The sequence below is a fragment of the Accipiter gentilis genome, chromosome Z (assembly GCF_929443795.1).
Source record: "Accipiter gentilis chromosome Z, bAccGen1.1, whole genome shotgun sequence".
Classification (NCBI taxonomy): domain Eukaryota; kingdom Metazoa; phylum Chordata; class Aves; order Accipitriformes; family Accipitridae; genus Astur; species Astur gentilis.
Genome location: NC_064919.1, coordinates 23,873,930 through 23,900,680, shown reverse-complemented (window position 1 = coordinate 23,900,680; position 26,751 = coordinate 23,873,930). Strand labels below are relative to the sequence as shown.

General features: G+C 45.1%; 1 protein-coding gene across 6 annotated transcripts in view; it reads right to left on the bottom strand.

Annotated features, from left to right (window-relative positions):
* Positions 1-6,050: 6,050 nt before the first annotated feature.
* LOC126035834 (E3 ubiquitin-protein ligase TRIM36-like) overlaps positions 6,051-26,751 on the bottom strand; it is a 30,579-nt gene continuing 9,878 nt past the window's right edge. For 2 of the 6 annotated variants that reach the window (XM_049794836.1, XM_049794838.1), the window contains exons 3-11: positions 23,885-23,914; positions 18,598-18,941; positions 16,110-16,256; positions 14,945-15,040; positions 13,747-14,000; positions 12,973-13,097; positions 12,131-12,424; positions 11,539-11,836; positions 6,051-9,982 (exon numbers count right to left, since the gene is read on the bottom strand). In XM_049794836.1, the coding sequence (XP_049650793.1) occupies positions 9,628-9,982; positions 11,539-11,836; positions 12,131-12,424; positions 12,973-13,097; positions 13,747-14,000; positions 14,945-15,040; positions 16,110-16,256; positions 18,598-18,941; positions 23,885-23,914 (1,943 nt within the window). In that variant the 3' untranslated portion in view covers positions 6,051-9,627. The remainder of the gene's footprint in view (positions 9,983-11,538; positions 11,837-12,130; positions 12,425-12,972; positions 13,098-13,746; positions 14,001-14,944; positions 15,041-16,109; positions 16,257-18,597; positions 18,942-23,884; positions 23,915-26,751) is intronic. The other 4 variants (XM_049794841.1, XM_049794837.1, XM_049794839.1 and 1 more) reach the window with 2 other exon arrangements.

Here is a 26,751-nt window from a genome sequence, read left to right as displayed (position 1 = left end):
AGGAATGGCCTTGGGAAACACTGACACTCTCTTCTTCCCTTCTCCCCTAGCAGCTAGTGCTGGAATATTTCAGGCAGCCACACGGATTCTACAGACAGGTTCCATAATTTAACGTCTCGATATTCCAGCGTAGACTATAAGCACAATAGCTCACGCCAAGACACAAAAGCAGAATGGAAGGGATTAATATTTTATTTTTTACCCTGACGACATTTGGCCACAAAACATCTTTCTTGTGGTTTTGCAACTAACCATTCTAACATGACATTCAAGACCTTCTTAAGTGCCCACTTCGTGAAGAAAGGTAGCTAAAGGCAAGGTAGTCCATCTTTCTTGATTTGAACGCGGCGTAACAGTCAGCAGCGCCGGCGAACAGGAGCGCGGTGCAGCGGTTGGCGCAGCAGTTTGGGTGGGCAGGGCGCAGGCCCCTTCTTCCTCTTCCTCTTCCTCTTCCCAGCTGGAGAAGGCCACTCAAGCGGTGGGCGTCAGCCCGGAGGGAGACCCAGGTAGGGTTGCCGCTCGGGGGAAAGCCGTTGTTAGGAGAAATGCGGCGACGCGGACAGAGCTCCCGTGCGAACGTGCAGCTGTCCGGGTCTCTGGCTGCAGGGAGTGCCTGAGTCTGTCACCAAGGATGGAGGTCAGCGGGGACACCTCTTGTGTGAGGTGTGACCAGGTGAACGATCTGCTCAGCCGGGTGGCAGAGCTGAAGGAGGCAGTGGAAAGGTTGAGGAGTATCCGGGAGCGTGAGAGGGAGAGCCATCGGTGGGCCCGCACCCTACCAACCATCCCTGAGGCAGAGGCAGCAGACGGAGGCTCCGCGAGAAGCGGAGGCTCCCCTGCCTGAGAGCTGGAGGGGAATGGATCCAGGCCCCTGCTCGGGGAGGCAGGCGAATCCCCTCCCGGTCTCCCTCACCTTCCCAGTTGCCCCCTGCACAACAGGTATGGGGCTCTGGAACTTGCGGACCAGGCCCGTGAAGACCAGGGTGTAGGTGAAGGCCTATCTAGGGAGGTGCCGAGGCCCGGTCGGGCAGCCCCGCGCATTCTCACAACCTCTGAAAAAAGAAAAGGGAGGGTAATTGTCGTAGGCGACTCCCTTCTGAGGGGGACGGAGGGCCCAATATGCAGGCCTGACCCATCCCACAGGGAAGTCTGCTGCCTCCCTGGGGCCCGGGTAAAAGACATTACCATGGAACTCCCTGGTCTGGTTCGGACCTCTGATTATTACCCATTGCTGGTTGTGCAGGCTGGCAGTGATGAGACTGCAGAGAGAAATCCAAAGGGACTTCAGGGCACTGGGGCGATTAGTGGAGGCATCGGGAGCACAGGCAGTGTCTTCCTCAATCCCTTCAGTGGCAGGGAGATACGCTGAAAGGAACAGGAGAACACACCTGGTTAATACGTGGCTCAGAGGCTGGTGCCATCGGTGGAATTTGGGGTTTTTTGATCATGGGGAGGTTTACACAGCACCGGGCTTGCTAGCGACAGATGGTGTCCAGCTGTCTCAAAGGAGTAAGAGAATCCTTGCTCATGAGATGGCAGGGCTCATAGAAAGGGCTTTAAACTAGGTTTGAAGCGGGTAAGGGATAAAGCTAGGTGCACCAGAGATGAGCCTGGGGGCAGCGTGCCAATGTTGGCAGTGGATTCGATAGCCCAGCTCGCATGCATCTATGCCAACGCACGCAGCGTGGGCGATAAACAGGAGGACTGGAAGCCATTGTGCAGCAGGATAGATATGACTTAGTCGCCATCACGGAAACATGGTGGGACGACTCCCGTGACTGGAGTGCTGCAATGGATGGCTACAAGCTCTTCAGAAGGGATAGGCAAGGTAGAAGAGGTGGTGGGGTGGCTCTCTATGTTAGGGAACGTTTTGACTGTACAGAGCTACACGATTCTGATGACAAGGTGGAGTGCTTATGGGTGAGGATGAGAGGGAAAGCCAATAAGGCAGATATTGTGCTGGGAGTCTGTTACAGACCGCCCGACCAGGTTGAGGAGACGGATGAATCATTCTACAAGCAGCTGGCAGTAGTCTCAGAATCGTGTGCCCTTGTCCTCGTCGGGGACTTCAACTTTCCAGACATCTGCTGGAAATACAACACAGCAGTGAGTGAACAATCTAGGAGGTTCCTGGAATGTGTGGAAGATGACTTCCTGACACAGCTGGTAGGTGAGCCAACCAGGGGAGGAGGAGCCTTGCTAGATCTGTTGTTTACAAGCAGGGAAGGACTGGTGGGAGGTGTGATGGTCGGAGGCCATCTTGGGCTTGGTGACCATGAAATGATAGAATTTTCAATTCTTGGTGAGGCAAGGAAGGTGGTCAGCAAAACCACCGCTCTGGACTTCCGGAGGGCTAACTTTGGCCTCTTCAAGGCACTGGTTGAGAGAGTCCCTTGGGAGACGGTCCTGAAGGGCAGAGGGGTCCAGGAGGGATGGGCATTCTTTAAGAAGGAAATCTTAATGGCTCAGGACCAGGCTATTCCCACGTGCCGCAAGTTGAACTGCTGAAGAAAACAACCGGCCTGGCTGAATGGGGAGCTTTCCTGAGCTAGGACTCAAGAAAAAAAGGAGAGTTTATCATCTCTGGAGGAAAGGGTGGGCAACTTGGGAGTACAGGGATCTTGTTAGATCATACAGAGAGAAAATTAGAAAGGCAAAAGCTCAGCTAGAACTAAAGCTGGCCACTATGGTAAGGGACAACAAAAAATGTTTTTACAAATATGTTAACAGTAAAAAGAATCCCAAGGAGAATGTCTTTCCTGTAATGGATACAGAAGGGAACGTAGCAACCCGTGATGAGGAAAAGGCCGAGGTACTTAATGCCTTCTTTGCCTCAGTCTTTAACAGTGAGTCCAGTTATCCCCAGGGTACTCCACCCCTTGAGCTGGAAGGTAAGGATGAAGAGCATAACATACCCACCTTAATCCAGGAGGAAAAAGTTAGGGACCTACTACACCATCTGGACACTCAGAAATCTATGGGACCTGATGGGATCCATCCAAGAGCAGCGAGGGAACGGGCAGAGGTCCTTGCCAAGCCACTCTCTGTCATCTATCAGCGTTCCTGGTCAACGGGGGAGGTCCCAGAGGACTGGAGGCTTGCCAATGTGACACCCATTTACAAGACGGGTCGGAGGGAGGATCCGGGGAACTACAAGCCTGTCAGCCTGACCTCGGTACCAGGGAAGATTATGGAACCATTTGTCTTGAGAGCACTCACACGGCAAGTCCAGGATAAGAAGGGGATCAGGCCCCGTCAGCATGGGTTTACGAAAGGCAAGTCCTGCTTGACCAACCTGATCTCCTTCTATGACCAGGTGACCCGCCTAGTGGATGAGGGAAAGGCTGTGGGTGTTATCTACCTCGACTTCAGCAAGGCCTTTGACACTGTCTCTCATGGCATACTCCTTGAGAAGCTGGCGTCTCGTGGCCTGGATAAGTGTACTCTTCACTGGCTGGATGGCCGAGCCCAGAGGGTTGTGGTGAATGGGGTGAAATCCAGTTGGCGGCAGGTCACAAGCGGTGTTCCCCAGGGCTCGGTGTTGGGCCCCGTTCTGTTTAATATCTTTATCGATGATTTGGACGAGGGGATTGAGTGCACCTTCAGCAAGTTTGCAGTTGACACCAAGCTGGGAGGCAGGGTCGATCTGCTGGAGGGTAGGGAGGCTCTACAGAGGGATCTGGACAGGCTGGATCGACGGGCTGAGGCCAGTTGTATGAAGCTCAACAAGGCCAAGTGCCGGGTCCTGCACTTGGGTCATGGCAACCCCATGCAGCGCTACAGGCTTGGGGAAGAGTGGCTGGAAAGTTGCCCAGCAGAGAAAGACCTGGGCGTGATGGCTGACAGCCGGCTGAATATGAGCCAGCAGTGTGCCCAGGTGGCCAAGAAGGCCGATGGCATCTGGCCTGCATCAGAAATAGTGTGGCCAGCAGAAGCAGGGCAGTGATCGCCCCCCCCCCCCCCCCGTACTTGGCACTGGTGAGGCCGCACCTCGAGTGCTGTGCTCAGTTTTGGGCCCCTCACTACAGGAAAGACATTGAGGTGCTGGAGCGTGTTCAGAGGAGGGCAACCAAGTTGGTGTGGGGCCTGGAGCACAAGTCTTACGAGGAGCAGCTGAGGGAACAGGGGCTGTTTAGTTTGGAGAAAAGAGGAGGCTGAGGGGAGACCTTATCGCTCTCTACAACTACCTCAAAGGGGGTTGTAGTGAGGTGGGTGCTGGTCTCTTCTGTCAGGTGGCTGGAGATAGGACGAGAGGAAATGGCCTCAAGTTGCAGCATGGGAGATTTAGGTTGGATATTAGGAAATTTTTTTTTACTGAGAGGGTTGTCAAACATTGGAATGGGTTGCCCAGGGACGTGGTTGAGTCACCATCCCTGGAGATATTCAAAAAGCGAGTGGACAGGGTACTTCAGGACATGGTTTAGTGGACATGGTTGATGGTTGGACTCTATGATCTTGAAGGTCTTTTCCAACCTAAATGATTCTCTGATTCTGTATCTCCCAGTTACAGTGCATGGAGGAACAGACGATACTGCTGCTGTAGTTGTTTCCAGGTCTGAGAAAGGAGCAGGAAATCCAGTAACTGCACCAAAGCAGAGCTGATATGGGCGTGATGGAGCAAAAGAGCAGCAGAATTTAATAAACAGGCAGGAAAAGATAAATTTTTGAGAGAAACACTTTCTGATAGTGTTTGAGCCTCCCATTTCTCCCTTACATATGTCTTATGGGAGATAGAAGGCAGGAGGAATAAAAGGGTTAAGAACAAGGACTAAGACTGTCAAACCAGGCAGGCTAGCTAAAACAAATGGATCCTTTCATGCTAAGTTGGATTTGCCCAGTGCAATGTTTATAGCTGGGCAATAAAGACACAAAAAGCCTTATTATGTTGCCAAGGAGCTAGAAATATCCTTCAGGCCAAGTCAAAGCCGCTTCTTTCTAATTTGAGACTCCAGCACAAACTGAAGTTCTCTCTCACACAGACGCACGGTTTGTTTTTCTGAACCTCAAAATAAGCTTTCAGAAAGTTGTTACTGGATAGGAGCTGAGCCAAAGACCACGAACCATCTCAGTCTTTCCCTGATGGCAAGCACCTCAGGAAGTGCCAGTCAGCTCTGCATTCATGTGCTGATGCGGCGCCAAGAATATTCTTTGGCCCGAGTCCTTTTCAAGTGCTTCCTCAGCCACCCTTCTATCTCTACAGTGTCAGTTTTACTCGGATTCAAGCAGTAAACAAACCTGGCATTTGTACCTTTGAACAACATACTTGAGGACGGCAGTCAAATCAGAAAGTTGAGAGAATTCAGCAGAATACTGCACCTGGTTTCCACACTGCTGCTTTCCCAGGAGCATCAGCCCTTCTCGCCTAAAGTAAACAGATACATATATTGACTCTGTGGCCGATTTAACCACACTAGCACAGCTCACAGGACACCACTGTGAATACAGCCTCCAGCACTCACAGGTGCACACACAGCAGGCCTGAAGGCAGCAACCATCAGAAGCTGGAACTTAAAACATCCTGGAAGGAGCGGTGTCAACAAACGTAAACACTGAATTTTCAAACAGATGCAGATTTAAGCAGTGGCACCCATTTTCAGAATTGCAGAGCAAGGTACGTCCATCCAACTGACCTTAGCTCTCTCAGCTGGGCTGCTCTGGTTGGAGAGCTAAGCACCATCTGCTTCCTCCATTAAGGAATGAGTAGGTTCCCTTGAAAATCCCCAACAGCCAAGTTCCTTCTGGACACACATTTTCCTCCCCGGCCTAGAGAGGGAGCCTCAGGCAGCCAAGCTGCTAACATCAGCATCATAAGTAAAAGTTATGTGGCAGTTGGTCCAAACTAGCCTCTTTAGTCCTCCTAAAATGAGAGGTACGGGTACATGAGCAGACTTGAGAACCAAAAGCAGTGCTTTCTCCCTGCAAGTCACCTGGTGTCATTTATTCTAAGAAATCTTATTTCAACCGGGGTAGTTCAGAGCTGGGATGTAATAATGTGAATGACCAAGCTACTGTATTTTCAGCTTTTATTAAAAAAGAAAAAAGACATCACATTTACATTTCAGAATATTTTCAAACAAGGCCTTTTTGTTAAAGCTTTAGATATCTTGAAAGTGTCTACATGATTCACACTTGCATGGAGCTTTGCAAATCACACAGTACTCACCAAACAGCTATATTGCACAAAGATCCACACAATACCACACCATTCTTAGCTTAGCCTACATTGTAAAGTGCTGTTTCATAGGAAGAAACTTATTCTGGAAAAATAAGTATCTGGACAGGCAAGTACTGCTAAACTGTACTTCTGAAAGGTGGCAGTTCCATTGCAGTGGAAAAAATCTGACGGTGTTTTCAGTGCCTCTGACTGTGTTATTTAATAAGCTGGAGTAAGCACCACAGAGTACTGTAATGAATCCATCCTAAATATTCAAGTAACACCAAAAGCCAAATCATTTAAACTCGGAATGAGAGAAATACAAACAGACATATCAAAAGGTAGATTGGATAAATGTTTAAGGTAGTGTCAGTCTCTGTCCAGTAGAATAAGTAATTGCATAGCAGAGCACATCTCAAACGAATGTAAGGTAAAGCTATAGTAGAAAAAAAACCCTAAATCTTTAATTTCTCACTTCTATGTTCTCAAATCAGTAAAATTTAATCTTTTTTAAAAAATAAATGAGTCTGAGAGACTGTCTTCATTCTAAGATAGAGTATTCAGTTTATTAATATTTCCATGAAGTAATGAAAGGCCAAAGCCTGGTGATATTGGTCCAGATGCTTATAAAGAATCCAAACGTGGAACTGTGGAGTGCTAACCATGACAAAAACCTCTAACTTAGACCCATTTCTGAAACAGAGGAATCAAAAATGGTACATTTGTCTGTGGAAGGAGATTTGGTCTAGCAAAAACAAAAACCAGAAAGTTCAACCCTGTAATCTATAGCTTTGAGCCATTACCAGGTTTGGTAGATGAACGGACAAATGGTGATTATACAATGGGAGAAATCACAGCTACTGAAGAGAAAATCCTGTCTCCTGGGTTTATCCTACTACAGGGCTCACACACACAAGAACATGAGTCATCTACTCAACAGAGTGTACTAACATGTAAAAGTTTCCAGTGCTTCACTAGCTAATCATGATTTAGTGAATGACTCAGGGGAAAAAAAGTGGAAGGAACAATAAATTTTAACAGCAGAAAGAGATTTGCTGCGTCCCCCTACAACTTAAGTTGCCCCACGATCTGGAAAAGCAAGCAAAAAAATGATCACGTTTGTGTTACCTATGAAGCTACTCAGGAACATTCAGCTCTAGCAGTGACTGAAGAGCTGCAGGAGGCCCTCAGGACTAAGTGACTAAGTAAACAAGCAGATGACATTCAACATTAACAAATGCAAAATAACACACAAGGTGGAGAAACCCTGTATGTGCACAACTTGTTTACAACTCACCATCAGGACTGCGTGGAAAACACTGCAGAAGAAACTTTGTAATGTCACCTTAACATTTGGTATCAACCAAAAAGGCAAATATGGTTTTAGAACTATGGAAAAAAGGAAAACCCAGAATTTTGTCATCCTTCACAGCAACAGAGTGTCAGAAGGCAAGAGGAGAAAGGAGGGCAGCAGGATGCTCACCAGTACAGAATGGCTTCCCTCAGCAAGAGGAAACATGAAGGGGAGGGCATAATGGGACAGAACGGCTATGATAACCATCTATTACAAAAAGAAATGGCCTAAAGAATAATTAGCGAGGGACAATTTGCTATTTCTCCTGCAGGATAAAGCTTCAGAAGATATCCACTCCTTCACACCTGCCGCCTGGGACATCAAAGTGTTTCTCACACAAGCATACAATTAAGGCGTGGAACATACTTCCATACAGCCTTACTGAGGCAGAAATATTTGCAGGTGAGGCCCAGACAAGAAGTTGCCCTTGCTGGGCCTTTCTAGCCCCGAAAGGGCTGTCAAGCACACCTTGGCGCAGATGACATTTCTGCCAATTACCATTTCTGCCAATTTCTTCTGACAGAGGCTTACGAGAGAGGACACTGTGAGGGACGGACTCCAGGTCAGATCAGTATGACAGTTCAGACAGCAAAGCACACAAAGGTTTTGCATTATGACCTACATTCATTAAAGTGTATTGTGATTTTCAGGTCCCGTTTCATAACTCCACAGCTGTATACATGTACTTAGTAAGCATACTTCACACACTTTCATCAAGATGCAACACTATCCCCAAATTAGAAAGCATATCCCCAAATTAGAAAGCACCAAGTATGTATTAGAAACATCCTTCACTTTAGATCCTTATTTTTCCACAACACAAGTTAACAGTGCAAGTACCCAAGTGGTTTTTTATGTAGATTTCTATAAACAGATGCAGTCCACCTCCGTGCCCAGTAAGATCACGTAACAGATCCTCCTGGAAGATACACTGAAACATATGGAAGACAGGGAGGTGATTAGAGACAGCCAGCATGAGTTCACAAAGGGCAAATTGTGCCTGTCTCAGTTAGTGGCCTTCTGTGATGGAGTGACTGCATCAACGGGCAAGGGAAGAGCTACAGATGTCATATAACTGGACTTCTGTAAGGCCTTTGATAAGATCCCCCACAACATTCTTACCTCTAAATTTGAGGGAAATGGGTTTGATGGATGGACTGTTCAATGGAAAAGGAACTGGCTGGATGGCCACGTCCAAAGAGTTACAGTCAACAGCTCAATGTCCAAGTGGAAACCAGTAATGAGTGGTGTCCCTCAGGGGTCTGTACTGGCACCAGTATTATTTAGTATCTTCATTAACAACACAGTGGGATCGAGTACACCCTCAACAAGTTTGCAGATGACACCAAACTGAGCAGTTCACTTGCTAGAGGGAGGGGTTGCCATCCAGAGGGACCCTGACAGGTTTGAGGAATGGACCCATGTGAACCTCATGAGGTTCACTGAGGCCACATGCAAGGTCCTGCACTTGGGTCTGGGCAGTCTCCAGTGTCAGTACAGGCTAGGGGATGGAGAGCAGCCCTGCAGAGAAGGGCTTGCGGATCCTGGTGGATGAAAAATTGGACATGAACCAGCAATGTGCCGAGAACCTAAACGTTCAGCTGCAGTTCTGATTTCTCCCTGCTTTATACTGTATTTTTGCAAATGTTATTTCGATCTGAAAGGCCCAGCCTCCGGTGCTCAGGGGCTAACTGGAAAACATTTGACCCTTCAGAGGTATTCAGGCAGATTTCTTAAAAGGAGAACAGCAATCACGTGCTGTCAGCTTTGACTTCATTCAATGGAAAACTGACTACGTAGGTTTAAGTTACATAAAAGGCAGATTTCTACCCCCGAAGAGTAATTTTGGTTGCTAGTCAAACTCCTTCCCTGCTTCCCCCCGGGAAGAAAGTCTGCAGATAACAGCATTGCACAGATCACAAGAAAGGCAGGAGAGTTCCTGGAAGAACATTTCCCACTGGTGTGGGAAGTGTCTGGACTGTTTGTTTAAAAAAAGCATGGCCCAGAGGCTTGTGAGCAACATGTAGGTAGAATGTAATTAATCAGGACTGAAAACCAAGGTAGAATTCTTCTGCTTTCATCTTCCATCTCAGAACAGCAATGGGAAGGGATTACTGCACTAGATGTCATCGTGGTACTCCCCATACCTTGCTGTGACAGCTTCCTCAAGATGAACCGCTGCGCCACCCATTAAGGCAAATGCTGGGTACATCATGCCAGAGCAGTCCACCTTGGATTCATAAAGGCATTTCATACTACCTGCGTCGTAAAACCCCACCTTGCCTTTGTCACAGTCAAGGCAGATGCCCAAGCACGACGGCAGGGGGAGGATTCTGCTTGCTGGATCCTTGGGGGAAGCAGGTGTCATGGGGATAAAGAACTTCTTCATGCCTAAAGTGACTAGTGTGACAGGCTGCGATGAGTCAAAGAAGGCATCTTCAGTCCCACTGTCATGGCCACTGTCTTGCTCGTATCTAGAACAGAAAAACAACCATTTGCTTTTGTCATATTCTGAAGCGGGATCAGTGATGTGAACTGGAGAAAACATTTTTGTATGAGAGGTAACACCACGCTATCAACCACAAAAACTTGTGGGGTAAAAATATAGCTAAGCCAGGAGGGAAGATGAATTTAGTAGGTGGAGAACAGTTACTTGGGCCACCTCAAACAATTAATAACAGCTAAACACTACTACTGAGGACGAGGCCACAGAAGGCTTTACTAAGGAGTGGATGTATCTAAATGTACTCATGCTAGGCAATCATTAATGAACCTACAGGTAAATTAGTTAACTTGAGAAGTAATTTAGCAAATATGACTAATCATTACAGACAACATACGTTTAACTTTATTTACGTAATCTCAAACAGCACCAGTAAATACATTTCACATTACTGTTGCCCTATGAGTTTTCCATGACGCTGCTGTATTACATTGTCTTCAAATCTCAAAATACAAAAAGCAGTGGTTTCAGGTTTTGGTTGGGGGTTTGTTTGTTTGTTTGTTTGTTGGGGTTTTAAAAGTGCTCTGCCTGGAGGCTTCCGTGAACCCCTGTTCCCCAGCTGGTTACTGGGGAAAGTTTGTAGCTAGGTTTGTTCAGTTTACATGCTTTTCCCCCTACTCCTGTCCCCAGATGAAGACAGAGCTGAGGAGCACGCATTCTTCTGTGCAGACAATCCCTAGCTAGGTGTGCAGGTTTGGGGTGTATGGGGGCAAGTTGGATGTGTGTCAGCTAAAGTTTTCCAGATATTCGTGTGGATAAGGAAAAAGAAATCAGGAAATCAGGATCTAATTTCTCACTTTGCAAAAAGGCTCCATCTGACTTTAAGCAGCTCAAGACATTTGCATTTTTACACTTTCACTATGTTATACAGGAGGAAGCCAATACATTTGTTAGATTCCTGAAAAAGTTAAGAGTTCCCAGGAGATAGCCTCCCAGCCTGCAGTTCCTGCACACATCCAGGCTTACTACAACTGTAATTGAGAGCTGGAGATCATTTTGCTGGTTTGTCCACTGTACTCTGGCTTGTGCTCAGTAGCACTCCAGCACTGTAAGCAAGCTTATAGCCTGGGATAAGCCAGTGACTTGGAATCCACCATGATGCAAGCTACAGCAAAGTTACACAGATATGCACAGTGAACATTGTACCTCTGAATGGCTGCCAAACCCAGTATGCTATGGGAATTAAGGCAGAGTCTTACTATTGACAAATAAGCATTGCTTCGATCTCGCAACTGACAGCTTTTTTTTACGTTCTGGCTTTACATCCCTATAGATGTATCTTGACATTTCTTTCCCAAAGATTTCTTTCCCAAAAAGAAAGAAAATAGGACTCTGGATAATTAGAATTTCTTTCTACTAGTAGTAGGGGATAAACAGGACAACCTGCTTACACCATATCCTTCAAGCCACTTTCCACTGGTTAGCTTCTCCTTCTGTACTAATTGAGACCAGACTCACCCTTACTTTATTTTTTAAAAAGCCATCTCCTTACATAAAACATGTATTAAGCAAGAGTCTGGAATTTACCTTGGGCTGGTCACATCATGGGTATTATGGAACAATTTCTGTATCTTGCTGCTAGAAACAACTCCCACTTTCACCAGGTAGGAATAGGCTTCCACATGAAAAGCCCAGAAGTGCTTCCCTTTGGCAATCCCAGTGTCACCAATGATGTAATCCAGGGTTGTGTAGCATCCAACCTGCATGTGCTCAGATCCCAGCAGTAGAGGAAATCCAGCCCTGCTTTCCACAGAGGTTCTTCTTGGGTTCAGCAGGAGATGTTCGCTGTTGTACCCACATTTGTCATCAAAAAGAAAACTGAAAACTGAAAAACAGTATCCCCAAAAATTTCCTCTTAGTTAAGTATTTGACCTTCTGTGCTTATAAACTACATTTTAAGTCACACGGGTGTTAGAATTTCTCACTTTTAAAGGCTACCAGGAATGTCATGCAAGCCTCAGTATGCTACCCATTTAACCTGTTTGTTAACAGTGTTTCTCAACATTTATGCAACCAGTAACAGTATAGTAGAAGTCTGGGAGCTACTGGAAACCACCTACAGCTCTTAACACGGACAGACATGGATTCAGCACCTGGTCGACGTAAGAAAATCCAATACCTGGAGCTGGAGGCGTATGCAAAATAACTTCTTGGCTCCAAGGGCTACAGATGGACCCTTTATATCCTCGAACTCTAAAGGCATAGCTGCTGTTGTCATCAAGATCAGATATTACTTTGCTCTTGCTGCAAACTTTGATCTCCTGCCACGTCGCACTCTCCTCTTCTCTGTTAAGCTTATGATACTCAAGAACATAGGTATCAGCTGTGTCTGTCTTCCCAGGGCGTTCCCAACTGATCAGAGCTTTGTTGTAGACTCTGCTCTGCTCTTCATCGATTTCTGGTGTTTCTAGACCTGGAATGCCAGAGATTCAGGAGAAAAAAAAAATCTCAAATTCAGATATACGTTGTTTCAGAGTTAACAACACAAGCCCTTTCTTGAGTGGCTATAGCACTGCGTGTGTGCGAGTTGAATCTGATCTGCCTAGTTGAAGAGTGCATACGAGGATGGTTCTGTTCATGCACTTAAATAAATCCCCTGTTTTCTGTTTTTACTTTGAAATTTGTATTACTTATTTCTGCTGGCAGCTAAAAAAAACCATGTAAAAAATTAGTTTTTTCTCTCATACAACAAAAAGCTTCTCGGAAGACCTAGTATTATTTAATTACGATATTTTGAAAGCCAGTGTAAACTGGTACTGAATGCAATGGCATCTTAGCTTCTTTATCAAAGCTGAAGTTAGCCTTGGTACCAGGCAATGCCTTGTGGATCACGGAGACAGAAGGGACAACACAAGCCACAACACTGAGTTCTGCAACTACAGCCCTGCATAAGCTTTGCCTCTTTCCAGAGAAGCCCTTAAAGCCGTAACTCGAGAAAGACCTGATGCTCTCGCTATTTACCATTGGAATGGAAGGCCAAGTCACCAAGGATGTCTTCTTGCTTGGCTATGTCCACCACAAAGTCTTCAAAAGTAGTTTCAGCTGCTGGCCTGAAGTTCTTCAGAGATTCAGTAGCTTTTTGGATTCTGTAAGCACAGAAGCAGAAGTATGGCAGAAGAGAGAAAAGGGAATTCACATGTCTGCATTCCTTAAGGCAAAAATGCTAGGTTTTGCTTTAAAAAAAGTTCTGTTTTCATGTACTCACTCATGCCTCCCAGAAATTTCTGTCTCTCTAGACAGAATTCAAATGCAAAATTTAAAGGGTTTTTGTAGATCAGTGTAAATATAAGGAACAGGTAATTGTTCAGCTGGCAAAGCATTGTAACAATTTGGGGCATTATGTTCAAAGAACAACACAGGTGTGAAGCACTAACAGAGAACAACCATTAAGATCAAAGAGTTTAAAGCCAGAAGAGACCTGTTAGATTAACTTGCAAATACCCAATACAATCTCTGAGCAAAGGAATGTGTCAGTGAGCTGAATGGGCTACCCTTCCACTGCAGTCCTACTGAACAAGGCTAGGCGTTGTCGCAGGACAGAGCCCCTCCTGTGTGCTGTTCCTTAACGCACTCTGTCACGTAGTAATTTCTACTGCATGGTACCAGGACCATCTCCTGAGCATCTGCAATACAAGGTATTGCATTCAATACTTTGCTAGCAGGCGTCAAAAGAGCATGACTGACCCGACATCCTGGAACAGTGCCTGTACCTCAAACAGAAGATAATTAAGATACCTGACATGAAGTTGTTTTGCTGTTTGAACAAAGAAAGATGGATCAGTTTCTTTAAGCACTTCTTGAGCATATCCTACAAGGCCGTTATTTTCCAGGAGCCCTTGATATTCTTCTGCTTGCGCCTGCAATTTTTCCAGCCTTAAATTCTTAGAGGCTTCAATTGCCTTAAGAGCTGCAGATTTCTTCTCTTCCAGGACATGAGATAATTTCTCAAAACTCTGAGATGCTTCTTCTTTAGCTCTCTCACTGTTGCACTAGGAGGGAACAAAAGACATTTTAGACAGAGTCCACAGCACTGTGACTGTGTACAGGAACACACCTAAGGTTGCTCAAGGTATCATAGCAATCTAGTCACCCATTTGACAGACAAGACTAATGAGCTTTGTTATGCTCCTCAGCACTGAAAATGGAATCAGCACTGCACCCAAGCTAGTGAGCATTTACTATCTTAACACAGAGAAGGAAGACCAGGAAAGTATTCCTCTGATTACGTCTTGAGTTATGCACAGCGTTTGTCTGAACAGCTCATCGAAAAGCACTGTAAAAGCAGGTCAGTCTCTGAAATCTCCATGCCCAAGAGCTGGGTGCTCTTCCACCTTCCCCAATCACCCTCAACTGGGTGTCCAGCCCAGTTTCTCACATGTGCCCTCAGAACTGTAGTGCCACCTCTGCCCAGTGCCCTGGATAAAAGGAACTACAAAGTACGAAGACAATCTCTGTCAAGATAAAGGCAAGTGCCAGAACTCCTGCAATTTCTGCCACTGCGTTTTTCAGCTTGTATGTGAGCTCCCAGCTCTGGCTCCTCTGCAGGGAGATTTTTGCCCTTAATTCTGACTTTCCTGCAACATCCTCAAGGCAAACAGACGGTGTAAATTGTGCAGCACCATTAATACACCAGAGCTGTAAGTCTAACCCACCTCTCTTTGGTTAAGGTATCGAATAAGCTTTATTTCAATTAAACTTACAGCAGCACCCGAAACTTAACTTCCCTCTGTATCTGTATGTTGCCCAAATTTCCCATGCTGTCAGGACTAGGTCTTACCGTGTGTGATTCAGGACTAACACAAACTGTTCAGAAATTGTTTTACTGGCTAACTGAAAAACCCCAAAGGATTTGAAACACTTCACTAAAGACAGTTCAAGTCCCTGCTGTGTCCCTGCAAGGGCCATCCCCAGACAACCCACAAGCCACTCTTACCTCTGTTTCTTTCAGCAGCAGATCCAGCTGTGTGATGTGAGCTTTCACCTGGCTCTCCTTACTGATGAGGTACTCGATATCTTTTGAAAGCTTCTCCTGTTAAAAAAAACCCAGCAAACTGGCAGAATAAGGGTATCCCACCCAAACTGACCACCGGCGCAGGCAGAACATCCCACTTGTGCTCGGTTTATCTAGTTAAAAGGACAGCAGCCTGCCACCAGTCACGAGCAGCAACCCTGCGGAGAATTGCTCGGTGACCTCTGATGACTGCACAGGGGTATCAGGCCACTGCTGTGAGCAAGACTGAGGGCACAGCCTCTAAGGACAAGAGGCAACAGCCTCAGCTGGCTCATTCTTCCCCAGCCACAGGAGTCACCTTCTCTTAGGCTAGGAACACGAGGCTTCAGGACACTACTAAAACTTACAGAAAAGCCTTGTTAGTTATTAACTCATTTGTAGTCAGATTTGCTAGAAAAATTAGTGTTTCAAAGCATGAACTTGGGAGTGTCTCTGCACTTCCTTAGTTGCAAGAGGTAACAGTTGTACAGGAAAAGCCTTGCAAACAGTCAAGGAGGCCAAAGAGCACAAGGCTGGCTGGTTTGGTCTTTCCTTTTTTTTTTCCCCTGTGAGCAAGAGAGGAAGAAAAGAAAGAAGCGGAGGTAGCAGCAAATCATTAATAACAAAGCAATGTCTGCAAGTCTTCCCTGTTGTACTGTGCTTAGGGAACGAACAGCTATGCAACTTCAGAATTATACAAGGTCCCAACAGATAACTTCAGATGCAAATTTTTCAGGAGGGCTTCTAAAGTTGTCAGCTAACCCAAGCCACAAGGACATTTACCTTCAAAATGCTAGACTGTAAAGTAGTAAGTGCTTAAACCTTCGACATTGCTCAGTACTGCTGTACAGTCGGCTAAAATGAGGTGAAAGCACTTTTAAGGGGTTATGTTTCAAGCCTCATAGAAAATACAGTTCAGTTTCTCAGAGGTGCACTATGTCACACTAATATATACATTAACAGGTGCTGCCCAACAGCATGCCTCATGACTGGTTCAGTGTCCTCTAAACACATGTCCTGGCTTCCTGCCAGAAGGAGTTTGCCCTTACACCAGAAGCTCAGTACTCTTCCCCTTCTTAAGGCCAGGTCCAACAGTATTTACTTTTACCTTAAGGGTTTTGTAGGCAGTGCTCATGGTTGTTACTCTATGGTTTGCATGACATCCACCCAGTTTACAAAGATGACAAACAGGCCTTCTGCAGAGTTCACAGTACATGTTTACCCTCTCCATTTCATGTTCTGGACACATCAAAATCTGAAAAAAAAGAGCAGAGCGAATGCAGGGGTACTTCCAAAAACTGAGGTGCTCAACAAGCCATCAAACCACTCAATCATCCCACAGCAGTGTCTGATTTCATTAGTGAATTTTTTATATTCAGTTTATCTTCCACCTTTTATATGTGGCCATGCCAGTGACAGCCAGCAGATGAGCACACTGTTTCACAAGGTTTACAGTCAGTAAACCTGTGGCAATGTCTGTGTACACATCATGTAGCCTCTATCTTGCAATCAACCCTGTGGCTAATCCCTGAAGTTGTTTGCATGCCTCAAACTCCCTACACTCCTGTTCAGACCTGTAAATGCAACATACAACACACCCACCCTGTCAAATTTAACCGCGTCCATGCCAGCATCTCTTGAAACAGCTATGAAGTGTTTCTTAAAGCAAGAGTTGCCATAATATGGTAATGATTTAAGTTTAAGCTGGACTCTGATCAGCCACACAGCTGTTGCTCTTGGAGCAACAAACAAAATGCAGCCACCACCACCAGTCACAGTCATTTTAAAGACAAAAGGCTCCAGTGTTTCAATTTTTCTGTCTGACTCCAGTTACGAGTTGTTCATGCTGAACGCTAATTCCAGCAACAGCTTAAACAGCATTGCAAAACATACACACACAGGGCTGTGCAGGCAGACATCTCCAAACACTGCGGTCATGCTCTTAGCCTGTAGAAGGAATTTTTCCACAGCAGTGCATAGTCACACCTAACAGAAACCTCGTATAAACCAGAATGACAGCCTGCAAGCTGGAGACAGAAGAGGTTAGCAGATTACCTTGTCTAGTTCTCTCAAAATTCAAGAACAATCAGCCCAGTATGCGCTTTTCCTATCCCCACCACACACGTTACAAAGTGCTTTCCAGTCTGGTTGTAAATTAAAGTGATGACTGGGAACATTGTTCAGGTGACCAGCAAATACTCCATGCATTCAGCTCAGGTCTTAACAATGCGGTGCAATGAAAAACACGCACTTTTCTTTCTTTATATTAAGCTCAAACAGTCCTCAAAAAAGTCTCTACAAGAGCACACTAAAGTTCAGTTTAACCACTTCTCCCCCTTTTGCTCTGCTTCAACAGAATTCAACTCCTGACTTTTAAACCCAAATTCAGTCTGCATGTAGTATAACAACATGGTACCTTTATGACTACACAAGGATCACAAGATGCCTTTGGTGTTTTTACGTAGCAGCTTTGCAGCGGTGAGGGTTTAGATAACATAGAAGCAAAGGTTTTAAGGAGCTGTACAGCATTTTAGATCAAGAGCTGGAAGACAGCATGCAAACCTTTACCTTACCCATTTATCCAATGAAGGGACATTTCACAAAGACGGCTGTGTGCTAGTGCATTTTAAAGCACACCAAGCACATGCTTGTTCTTAACTACAATGAATGTGTTAGACTCAAGAAAAATGGCACCAAGTGGACTTCTAGAAGTTCACTATCTGCCAGCTCGCTAACTTTTGAGGCTCTAATTTCTCCAGCCTCAGAAAGAAGGTACACCACCAGTCAAGAGTTTCTTACGCATTGCCCATTAAATCAGATCTACTTAATTTAATCAAAATTAATCAGGACTCTTTGAACACCAGCATTTCCAATATTTGTGGGACCTCCAGCAAGGTCACTGGCCACAGACACTGCCATGTTCTGCACCACACTTAGCAGGAGAAACAAGGTAACGGAACTTGCAATCACTCTGTATTGTCTAAGTGCAGCAGCAGCAGCAGTATGTAAAGTAGGAAACTTGCCATTACATTTTTCTCTTCTGCTCTAGCTAAAAAAATAACAGGGTGTAGTAACAACAGAGACCTGAACTCCACCTTTTGCTATTGCTAGACGCAAGGAAGAAGAGAAAGAAGATGCTTTGTGATGGATCAAGTTCAGACACAAAACATCCAAAGGCAACCTGCCTTAAGGGGGCAGGGGGGAGGCCACTTGTTTTGGGGTTTTTTAAGTTTCGGCACACAGGCATTCTCCTTAACCCGACTTTCAGAGAAAAGCACTGTCATTCTAGATGTTCAAGATCATTAAGTGTTCCAAAAAAAAAAAGAAAAAAGACCCAAATCACAAATAACACAATCCATTCCCCAAAGTAAAGAAATCCTTATTTTTAGAGTCCCCTTCAAATATGTTCTCAGTGTCCTCTTGAACAACAACCACTTCATCATCAACAAGAACAAAAGCTTAGGGTTCGCTCAATAAATAACAGCAATAATCAGTAAAGCAATAACGGTCCTAAAAAGCGACTGCCGTTGCACAGGTATGTCTGAAGCTTTATGTGAATGGCACAACCCAAATTCTGTAAGATACGGTATCCTTACCTTGGGTCTGAAGTTGGTGGTTGGTCCTACATATTCATGCTGGGCTTTCACAGTTCCCCAAGGATGGTGTATTTTGAAACACTCATTGCAATAGCTTGCACTGCAGTCCATGCAGCTCTTTGTGGACTCTTGAGGTGGAGGTTTGCAGAAATCGCACATAATAGCAATGGCTGCCCTGGCTGCCTGTCTGTACCTTTCCACAATGGTTTCCAGAGTAAAATTGCGAAATAAGCCATTGATGCCACGTTCTCCGAGATCAATATCCCGCTGGCAACCCGGACAAGGAAATAGACTCGATCGAGGAGTCAGTGAATTGCGTTTTCTGCCTGTGTAGACACCAAATCCTGATTTAGGAGGAGCATAAAGAGAAGAGGTTTAGATTTTAAAGGGAGAAGCACAGGAATTTATGAACCAATTCCGAACTATTGTAGCACATCGTCCAAACCAGTACAATACCAATTCATATGCAGTCTGCCAAGCCAAAGAGAATACATTTGCCACCACAAGGTAGTGTAAGGTCTGAATCCAGGGGACGTTGCAAACTACTGCTCTAAAACTTAAATCTATGTTAAGATTAATTTAGCTGTTCCAACCCTATCTTCTTCACCTAGTTTTGGATGCACTCAAGCTGCAGCCTTTCAAAACACTAAACACAAACCCTTCCAGAAACCAGCTGGTTTTAGGCTAACTGGGTGCCCATATAGAGAGCAACAGCTTCGTAACATATTGACGTGAAAGATGCTTATTTCCACTGTGAGACTAGTTATTCCCATACAAATATAGGCAACTTTGAGCTCCCTCAAGTTTGCTTTGGCTGAGTTGAGCTTATCTGGCTCATCCCAAGAGGCACCATCTAAAAATAAAGAGGAAAACAAAAGAACTAGATATTACCTGTATGAAATCCCAGACAAATCATTTAGTCAAAATACGCAGAGGCTGACTTGGCCCTTGCTGAATGGCCTTGATAAAGGAGGGCTGCTAAGTAAGCCCCGCGCACCAAAGGCGATGCCGAGATGGTTACGCCTGAGAGATTCCTCTACCTTCAGCTGGGGAATCACAGAATGGCTTGGGCTGGAAGGGACCTTGAAGGTCCTCTAGTTCCACCTCCCTTGCCATAGGCAGGGACACCTTCCACTAGACCAGGTTGCTCAAAGCCCCATCCAACCTGGCCTTGAACGCTTCCAGGGATGGGGCATCCACAGCCTCTCTGGGCAACCCGTTCCAGTGCCTCACCGCCCTCACAGTCAAGAACTTCTTCCTTACATCCAATCTAAATCTACCCTCTTTCAGTTTAAAGCCGTTACCCCTTGTCCTATCACTACATGTCCTTGTAAAAAGTCCCTCTCGGGCTTTCTTGTTGGCGCCCTTTAGGTGCTGGAAGGCTGCTGTAAGGTCTCCCTGGAGCCTCCTCTTCTCCAGGCTGAACAACCCCAACTCTCTCAGCTTGTCTCCATAGGAGAGGTTCCCCAGCCCTCTGATCATCTTCATGGCCTTCCTCCGGAATCACGTATCTGCATGGTTACACAGGGTACATCTAACTCTTTTCATTTCAAAAGGACACAGCAGAGAAACTGCACTCCTACCAAACAGCTACGCACAAATTTCCCCTCCTCTCCAAAATAAAGGGATCGAAGGCTCAGGTAAAGCCACAAGCCTAAGGAGCCTCTGGAGCCTGTTCAGGGGGATGGCTCACACAGACCCAAAAGCTGATTTACAGGGTAACGTTCTTGAGGCTATCAAACAGGGAGTGCATCCCCGTATCTCACTCATGAACCCACAGGACACAACTATCAAACAGAGCCCTTTAGGTATTTCTGAAGCAGGGCAAGCCAGTGTTTAGGCTTAACATGTATCCTCTCAGCTTCTCCTTGCAAAGAAACAAAAAAGCATTCTTTGTAGCCGGGGTGTGGTTTTAAGATCCCTTTGAGAGGACTGCACGCTGGTATAACTAACGCATTTGTAAATGGAGGTATGACTTAAAAGTTGAATTCTTAGTGTTGAAACAGGTTCTTCTTCAGAAGGGGACATTTGTTCTCATCTGTATTTAGTCTGTATTTAGATCTTCCCATCAGAAATGTCAGTGCTTCATTTCTTTTCGAAGTGTCCTTTGCTGCTATCTAAAAGACACTTGCCTTGTGCTGCTCTCCTGTGGCTGCTTCACCCAACAATCCAAAACCTCCCTTCCTATCACGACCCTTCCAGTCTCTTCAAAAAGCCCGAACCAACACTCCATAAGGAACCAGTTCCTTTAAAAATCTTTGGCATGTATCCCATGGTGGTTATGCACGACTGCCAGCTAAGAACCCACAGAAAGAGCATGTGTGTACAAGGTGGCAGTCTCAAATTCAGCTGGTCTCATGCTTTTCTGTAGGTTCTGAGCAGAACAACTAGACTGCATTTACAGAACAGCATGGGTGACAAAAGCCACTGGTATAGAACTCTCTGGCCAAGGGAAGCACAGATATTTTTTTATGATTTTTTTTTAGTACTTACTTGATGTGAATTAATTACTCAAACTGTATGTCCTGCAGTACCTGTAACTTGGCATACGCAGCAACACACACACATGCAATGCACAGCCACAGCAGTGAAACACAAACTGTATTTGCAATGTATGCTCCAAGCTAGCACTGCACACAGGAACACAGAGAGATCTTCTACACAAACTTCTACAATGGCCTGAACAAAAAGATGATTTTGCATGCAGCACCATGCAGTCAACGGCTACAGAAAGGCATCTGGAGTACTTACATTTCCTAAAACTAAGAAAATAATGATACAGTGTACAGGGACTGCCTACAAGCAGTGCGCTGTAGCAGAGAGCAAGCAATGACAAAGAAGGATAACAAGAGGAAAAACCATGGTGCAGTGGTCAAGTTTAAAAATACTATCTGAAATTCGTATCCAGTAGCATGCTTTTGAAGTCTGGCCCAAGCGGCTCAAACGTGGAAGGGGTGTTTGTTTAACTCAAAGGCGAGTTCACCTGCACCCCAATGGAGGCCTTTCATTCTGCCCGTGGTGGACTGACACAAGACCGTCATCACGAGCCATGCTCTGCGAAGACTGGCGACACTCTGCTTACGGAAAGCAATCCAGTATCGAGGAAGTCCTGTGCACCTTCAGATGTCTCATCCCTTTTCTTTGACAGCACTCTAAGAGCCTAGGGTTGGTTCTTTTCCCCTATTTTAAACCCTGGAAGTTTACTTGCCAAACGTCTTGGCATGCTCTGCCACTTCAACATCTAAAGTATGGAAACATCCTCTTTTTGCCTGGCGAGTGTTAAAATATTAAGATGCAGTAAGAATTACTCTGCTTTCTGCTCACAGGATTTCTACGCTTGTATTTTAAAAAGAAAGCACTGACGAAGTGCTAAATTACTTCAAGACTTATCTTTCCTATCGGCCTTCTGTCCAGTTTGCTAAAACTGAACTCTGCTTACATACCAAAAAAGCCCCCAATCCACAGAGCGGCAAAACCCATGGATTTTGTAGTCATATTAGATGTGCGGCTCAGAGATTAGCTCCTCCCCGTATTCTCTTTTACACTTTGTCAATCTGGTTTACAACAAACAAGTATGTATTTTGCAAACTATTAGGAATCATCACAAGAAATTTTCCACTGTGGTTTGTAGACAGACTGCTCCACTTGCAATGAACAGCTCAATGCTTAACTAAAAAATGAGCACAAAAATTAGCACACCATATGTTAATGCTCAAACTCACAAATATTAGGATATAGATTGCAAAGACCCAAGTCAAAGAGCAATCTTAAGTGTGTCTAGACACAAAGGCAATGTTTAAATGTCCTCTTCCCAAGGAGAGGTACCAACACTTAAAATGTTGAAAAGCCCAACCTGCAGCTGATGGTTTGCAAAGGGATAAGACATCTTAAAGATAAAATTGTGTTTTCCAAGTAAACAGTGTCACCAGAATTCTATGGTTATGGAAGACATGGAAGTTAAATGTGTGAGAGCTTAAAGAATAAAGATTTTAAAAGTCAACTGGATTCTCATAAAAAAATTTTTAAAAATGTAAACGTATATTGCTACCCCCAACCCCTGACTCGGTTAATGCTTTTGGACAAATTTTTAGGAACAAAGAAAAGAAAAAAAATGTGAGAGAAGTCAGTAGCTGCAAAATGTCATTTTCAGATACTTTGATCTTCCCCAAATCAAGGGTGCTTTCTGCAAAAAAAGCAGATAAGGACAGCTTTCCAAGAGCTCTGCCGGTGTCCTACGGTATCCTTGTTTTATGACACTTTCAGTCTTCAAATGAGCCAATTTAAACTTCCCCTTCTGATTAGCTGCTTTGTCCTCCACTGAGTGTGAAATCCAGATTTGTGTTTGGCTTAGTTCACGACTTTCTTGAAGGACACAGTATTTCTATGGATTGTTCATGTACCTGTCAATATTACGGCAACATGGAGGTTTGGGCTTTTTTTTTTTTTTTTTTTTTTTTTTTTTTTTTTCCTGTTTTTGACAGAGCATCACATAGAAAAAAGAGAAGTATTTATGTTAACAAGCCCATACAGTGGCTGAGATGCTCAGACTAGCTCAGTTTTGGAAATCAGATGTACTTAAAACAAAGAGACACTGGCTATCCTTCAACCCGACTGTGCCACTAAGCATACCAAACACTACAAGTGTATCAATTTGAAATATTTAGTTTTCCTCGCATATTGATGTGCCGTGCTTAATTGCCAGATCCAGAACTACCTACTCAGATTAACATGGTGTAAACTTCAACCTGCTTCTTTATCAAATTAAGCAGGCTCGGGTATAATGAAGAACCAGTATGACCTTCCATTTAAAAGTGATGGCCAAGCATGACCTCTCAATGTTACAAAGATCAGTCTAATAATTACACTTCACTACCAGTAAGACAGCAGTTTTAACTGAAACTTGAGCATGTAAACTCTTGAAAATTAAAAAGTATGGGGCGGGGGGGACGACACACACGGGCCGGGACTGTTGGGTTTTTGTTTTAAAGGGAAGAGGGAACGTGCATTTTTGTACCCATCAATGTATATTCAGTCATGCATACAGACAAGAAAAAAAAAAATACAATCCAACCCTTAACTGAATTCCAGTCCAGTTGACCTTTAAGTCAGTGTTAAACAGAATGAAAAGCTTTCCTTACAGAAGTCATTTGCTGTACCTTTGCTCACCGCAAAAGCCATTTTGTGGACTTGACCACTGACAAAAAGCTATATGCTAACCAGCAATATTTAACTTGAGATCTAAATGCTAGACTATCTCTAGCCAATACAAGAAGGGAAGCATTTCTACCTCTCCACCCAAAAGACCTCCTCTGTGAGGCTGCGAACAATGAACAGAAAGCTGTTTAGAAATGAAAAAAGGAGATATACCATTGGTTTACGAAATGATGCTTTTCAAACGAAAAGCATCAACTGTTTTCTCTCCTGTGGCTGTTACACTACTGCAGGGCTGAAAGGCAAGAATGTTTAATTTCCTAGCACATGAAACAACTGTAGTATTTAAGCAGAAGAGAAAAAAGGACAAAGAAGAGACTGGGGGGCGGGGGGTGCATGGAGAGGTATTTGAAACATTCAGTTTCTGCGTTATCAGTCAGTGCTGCGCAAGTGTCAACACAACCACATTTCATGCTTTACTCTAATTACACCAACATTGTAATCGCAGTAACGTTACAGAAGATGGATTAGCAATAAGAAAGATCCCTTATTTTCATTTTCTATGCAACATTCTTTTTTAATCGAAACTTATTTTATATAAAACAGAAACAGTGGGGGGGGGGTTTAAACCAACACATCGGATTTTCAGAAGCACACGCACTCCGTTTCAATTGAAAAATAAAGAGTTCTACCAGTTCCGGCCTTTTTACATTAAGATAAATTGTATTTGTAAATGCAAGCTGCGTGTGCGCAACAACTACGGAACATGGAGCAGTTCCTTCTGGCACCTCAAGAACTTAAATGCCAAACTCATTTTAAATAGATGATACTCCTTATGGAGATAGCAGGGATTCCTTAAGTGAAATAAAGAAAAAGAAAAAAGCCACAGCGGGAGGAAGGTGTCGTATACGTTTTCAAATATAACAATAATGTCTCGACAGCGACGTGCCCTCCATTAAGCTTACCAGAAATTCTAGTGGTTTTTTGGTTACATACATGAGGCCCCACTTTGGATGTTTTCTTGTATGCTTTCTCTCTTATGGAGCTGTTTTATTACAAATTGCCCTACGGATCACAAAATGGATTAAGAAAGGCAATGCACAGCATGGGTACGTCAGATGCAAGACGAGAATTGTACGAATGTAAGCGGGTTGAACGTTACTGGTACCAAACATCTGAGAGCAAATCTCACACCCTACATCGCAATGGAGCTATAATGCCTGTAACATTAGAAACAAAGACAGTACAACCTGAATGTCCAAATGTGTTCTTTAAAGCTCCCATTTCCATATGCTTTTCATTTTGCAAATTTGAACTGTCTGAGAAGCTAATTTTCCTGTGATGTGCATCTGCCCAACACTCTTTGGGGGGAAGGGGGGAAAGCCCATTATTTCCAAGTCTCAACCCTCTCTCGCTACTCATCAAACAGGTATGAAGTCTTCAGCAAAGCATTTATCTCCCTCTACTAGCAGGTCAGATGAGGAGATAACACACGTAACTTCCCACCAGTCTGCTGGGATGGTGGCGGACCACGGTGGCTTTAAAGATTACCACCCTGCCACAACTTGTGCGCATGTATGGGGGCATGGGGGGGGGGGTGGGCAGGAGTGCCAGGAATGGGTCTTTCTTGCCCTCTCATTAAGGGCATCACAAGCAGTAATGCTGAACCTTGCAAGAAGAGCAGCCAACAGCTATGGCAGCACTGCGAACTCAACTCTGCGCATCTAGTGGTAATTAAATGCCAGGTTCCCAAGGGAGCTCTGCCTCCTCCGCGCAGCGGGCAGACCGTGCCGCAGCACCGCGTGCGGGCCGAGTCACGCTACGTCGCTATTTCTACTGCCCGACGGGGAGGAAGCTGGAGGGCAGCTTTCGACCAGAGAGAAAGGATTTACCGCCTCCCTTAGGCTGCTGAAGGCAGCGTGGGGGGGCTGTTAGCTCCCCGTGTGAAGCCCGTCCGATTCTCCCACACTTCACAAGCCCCAGTTCTCACAGGGAGGTGGCGTCACCCACGGCGCATCCACCGCTCCCCGGGGAACCCAGCCTGGTGCTCCAAGGTCCGCGTTGCAAAAACGTAAATCGGACAGCTGCGGCAGAAACCGGCGACGGCTTCGGTCCACGCGCCCAATGCCATCCCAGAACATTATGCTTACTGAGGAAAAAAGGGAATAGACTTGGATTTGGGAGAAGGCAGTCACCCATGGGCTCTCTCCGTTCAAACTTAACGCTGCCGTTAGAAAGGGCTCAGAAAGCAGCTGAAATGTACGCGGAGCTCAAGAGCGACCGTGGGGCTGTGCACCCCGTGCCCAGAAAATAGGACCGTAACGAAGATAACTAGCCACTTGGTTTGGGGATTGCCCCAAACCATGTAAGCCTCAACCAGCCAAGCGATAGCAAACACAGCACTCGCTTGTCAAACTGATTTGAAAGAGCACCAGTACGAACAACTCGGGCGCTGTTTAAAAGAAGCGGGTGAAATAAAACATTTGAACTTTGAAAACTGGGAAGGGGAGGATGAATGTTAGTAACATATGAAATGCAAGATACAGCTTTAGGGTTTGTCTTGGGGGTGACTCTTCCAGAGCACTGTGGAGTGTGGTTTTAAAGTGGATAATTATGTCAGAAGGAAGCCTAAAAGCCAAGCCAAGGTTTCTTCCAACAAGTACAGCACACACAAAGTACTTCTGCTGTATCTGCGTAAAAGTACTTCTGACATCGTTATCTGCGTAAAAGTACTTCTGACATCGTATCTGCGTAAAAGCGGATCAACTCACGCGCGGATTGCACAGACAGCTGTAAGAATCTTTCTAGCGTGACAGCACAAAGAGCCTGAGCGGTCCTGCAGCTACGCGCTCCCGAAAGCTTCGAGCAGAGCCCGCTGAAAGAGACTGTTGGTGCAGTCGTCTTTCTTGCGGTCATCTGCCCTCCAATTCTGCAACCATGCAACGATCGTCACCTATGGAAAAGGACTTGTTGGAAGCACAATGGAACGGGCAGGACAAAGGT